We start from the raw sequence: 2,756 nt of genomic DNA on the forward strand, positions 1-2,756 counted from the left end.
CCTTCCTTCCTTCCTTCCTTCCTTCCTTCCTTCCTTCCTTCCTTTCTTTTCTTTCTTTTTTGACAGAGTCTTGCTCTGTCACCCAGGCTGGAGCGCAGTGGTGCAATCTCAGCTCACTGCAACCTCTGCCTCCTGGGTTCAAGCAATTGTCCTGTCTCAGCCTCCCGAGTAGCTGAGATTACGGGTGCCCATCACCACGCCCGGCTAATTATTGTATTTTTAGTAGAGATGGGGTTTCACCATGTTGGCCAGGCTGGTCTCAAACTCCTGACCTCAAGTGATCCACTTGCTCGGCCTCCCAAAGTGCTGGGATTACAGGCATGGGCCACCACGCCCAGCCACTTTCTTTTGCTGTAGATTAGTTTGCATTTTCTATCATTTTATACAAATGTAATCACTCAACACATCGTATTTTGTGCCTGGACATAACTTCTAATTATCTCCCTGGACTTTAGATTTCAAGCTCTTTGAAAACAAGATCACTTTTTCTTTTCCCTTCCTCTTGGCCCTCAACTTATCTTTGCTAAGATACAGCCCTTAATCATTATTTGCTTGATTGACATAAGACCTTCATGAACTTAAAACCAAGTTTCAGTTTGGTGGCCAAGAAGTGCCTGCCACGTTGAAGGTTTTTAACTCACCACCACTTCTGGAGAGGTTCCTCAGTTGGCAGCTTCAGCCCAGTAAATAAATAAATAAATAAATAAATAAATAAATAAATAAACACATGAGCTTAATTTAGGGTCCGTGGACTTCCAGGAGTCCAGAAAGTGAGAGTCAAGGTGTGGGTTGGGGAGTGGGGTGGAGGGGGAGGCTCAGGATGCGGGGAATGAATACCTGAGAAAGGTCCTTGGCTTTCACCAGATTCTTGACACAAAGGGATAGACTATGGAATTAATGCCTTGCTCTATTCCTTATAATTTCCTATCTGCTTTTTATGAATCTGATGTCTAATTATAAATCCTCTACTCCTCCCTTCTCCCTTCCCACCTCCCCAGCACCTTTGTTTTGTTCTCTGCCTGCCCTGGTTATACTTAACCCTACTTAACTAAACACACTACAGGGCCCTGTCCAGTGGCAGTGCCACTTCATGGGAACTGTTTGCATTCTGCTTCTCTTTAAGAGCTTCTCATCTGAACTATGTGACAGATTGTACCTTTTTATTCAATGATTCTTATTCCACTTTACTTAACAGTTTACCCTGAATACTTGGATGCCACTCATGTATCACAAATCTGTATTTTCTCTAGACCCCAGAGCCTGGGATTCCTTTTCATCTCACCAAAAACAAAACAAAACAAAACAAAACAAAACAAAACAATGCTTTTGTTGTTATAAATAAGTATTATGAGAACCAGAAGTAACAATAAACTGCAAATTCAAAATCAAGCCACTTCTCCATCCAGAGACACCTCCCTCACTTCCCCTCGTCAAACAGAAAACGTATTTTAAAATGATACTATATCTGATTTTTGATAAAAGTCTGGGATGTAGAATAACAATAATCTGCTCCTAAATGAGAAAATCATAGGCATCTGACAAGTGCTGGTTTCAAAGTTATCTTTCCAAAATAGAAGCGAGCAAGAAAAACATCTCACCTACTGGCCAAAAGACCAACACCAACTCCCCTTCCTCCAAATTCCCCTTGACCCCATGCAGTTTTGTTTGTAAGGGACTGATGTCTTACACTCAGCAGCATTTCCTGGCTTCTGCTCGGGGGTAAGTTTTTCATTCCTATTCTCCCTTTCACCTCTACCGTTTTCCAATAGAAGAGCAAATACGGTAACGATAGCATTTTGGTCTAGTTCCTACACAAACTCATTCCTCTGCATAAAAGGCAGACCTTTGAAAGGTACTTACGTGGAAGAGGCAAAGGCAAGCCCTGGGTTTGGAAGCAGTGTTTGCTGATGCCAGCCTGCTTAAATAGCTGGGCTGGCTGACGCAGGCTGCTGATAGCACGTTTATTTATGCCTGTGAGCGCACACTCTAGCAAGGACCTGAAAAACCTGCAGCGTGGGCAGGAGGAAAACCACAGAAAGTATGCTGAAGTTACATCTCTCCTGGTTATTCAGGTTTGATGTTCAGGCTGGGACTTCTGAGAGTTTCATGGAACTTTCTCGTCACTATCTTCTCGTCCCTGACCTTTCTCCTGGCCAAGCAAACTTCTTCACCAAGATCGGATAAGAGAGATGTGGCTGAGAGAAGAGTGGGAAGAGAAAAGAGACCCTGAGTCTTTTCACCCACTTCCTTACTTTGAGCGGGTTTCTAGTTGGATGTTGCCTCATTTCAAAGCGTAGATCTGGTGCGGTTGATTTCACAGCTCTGTGGGCTGGATGCCAGGCTAAGAGCCTGGACAATTGCCCAATTAATGAAAGGTTGTTTTCTTTTGGGCACAGAATGTACAAATAAAGAACAGTTAAAAGGGAGAGATTCAGGACTAGGATGATACAATTTTAGGTCTCCCTCAAAAACTATTCTCATTTATTTCCCCTGCATCTGTACTTTCCTCTTACCATCCCCTCCCCTTCGTTAATGAAATTCCTGTCTAAGAGGTGAAAGATTCCCCACGGGCTTGCAAATAAAAAGCCAGTGTGGGAGCAATCTGTGGGAAGATGCATGCAGAGTGTGATGGAGAGTTCAGGGGCTCGTGTGACAATCCGTGCAAATGTTTCTAAAGGTGAGGGTATGTGTGTGGGTGTGAGGACCTGGCCGTTGGATGTTTATGTATTTTATTAGCTAGATACGGGAGCTAATAC

At 43.5% G+C, this 2,756-nt stretch overlaps 1 protein-coding gene across 4 annotated transcripts in view; it reads right to left on the bottom strand.

Annotated features, from left to right (window-relative positions):
* The window catches only part of HOPX (HOP homeobox), a 41,798-nt gene extending 39,304 nt beyond the window's left edge, over positions 1 to 2,494 (bottom strand). For 2 of the 4 annotated variants that reach the window (XM_011998443.1, XM_011998441.1), the window contains exon 1: positions 1,861 to 2,494. Coding sequence is in view for 1 of the 4 variants with exons in the window: in XM_011998442.1 (XP_011853832.1) it covers positions 2,253 to 2,285 (33 nt within the window). In the remaining 3 variants the exon portion in view is untranslated. The remainder of the gene's footprint in view (positions 1 to 1,860) is intronic. The other 2 variants (XM_011998442.1, XM_011998449.1) reach the window with 2 other exon arrangements.
* Between the last annotated feature and the right edge of the window lie 262 nt (positions 2,495 to 2,756).

This window comes from Mandrillus leucophaeus, unplaced genomic scaffold (genome assembly GCF_000951045.1).
Source record: "Mandrillus leucophaeus isolate KB7577 unplaced genomic scaffold, Mleu.le_1.0 Scaffold570, whole genome shotgun sequence".
Taxonomy (NCBI): domain Eukaryota; kingdom Metazoa; phylum Chordata; class Mammalia; order Primates; family Cercopithecidae; genus Mandrillus; species Mandrillus leucophaeus.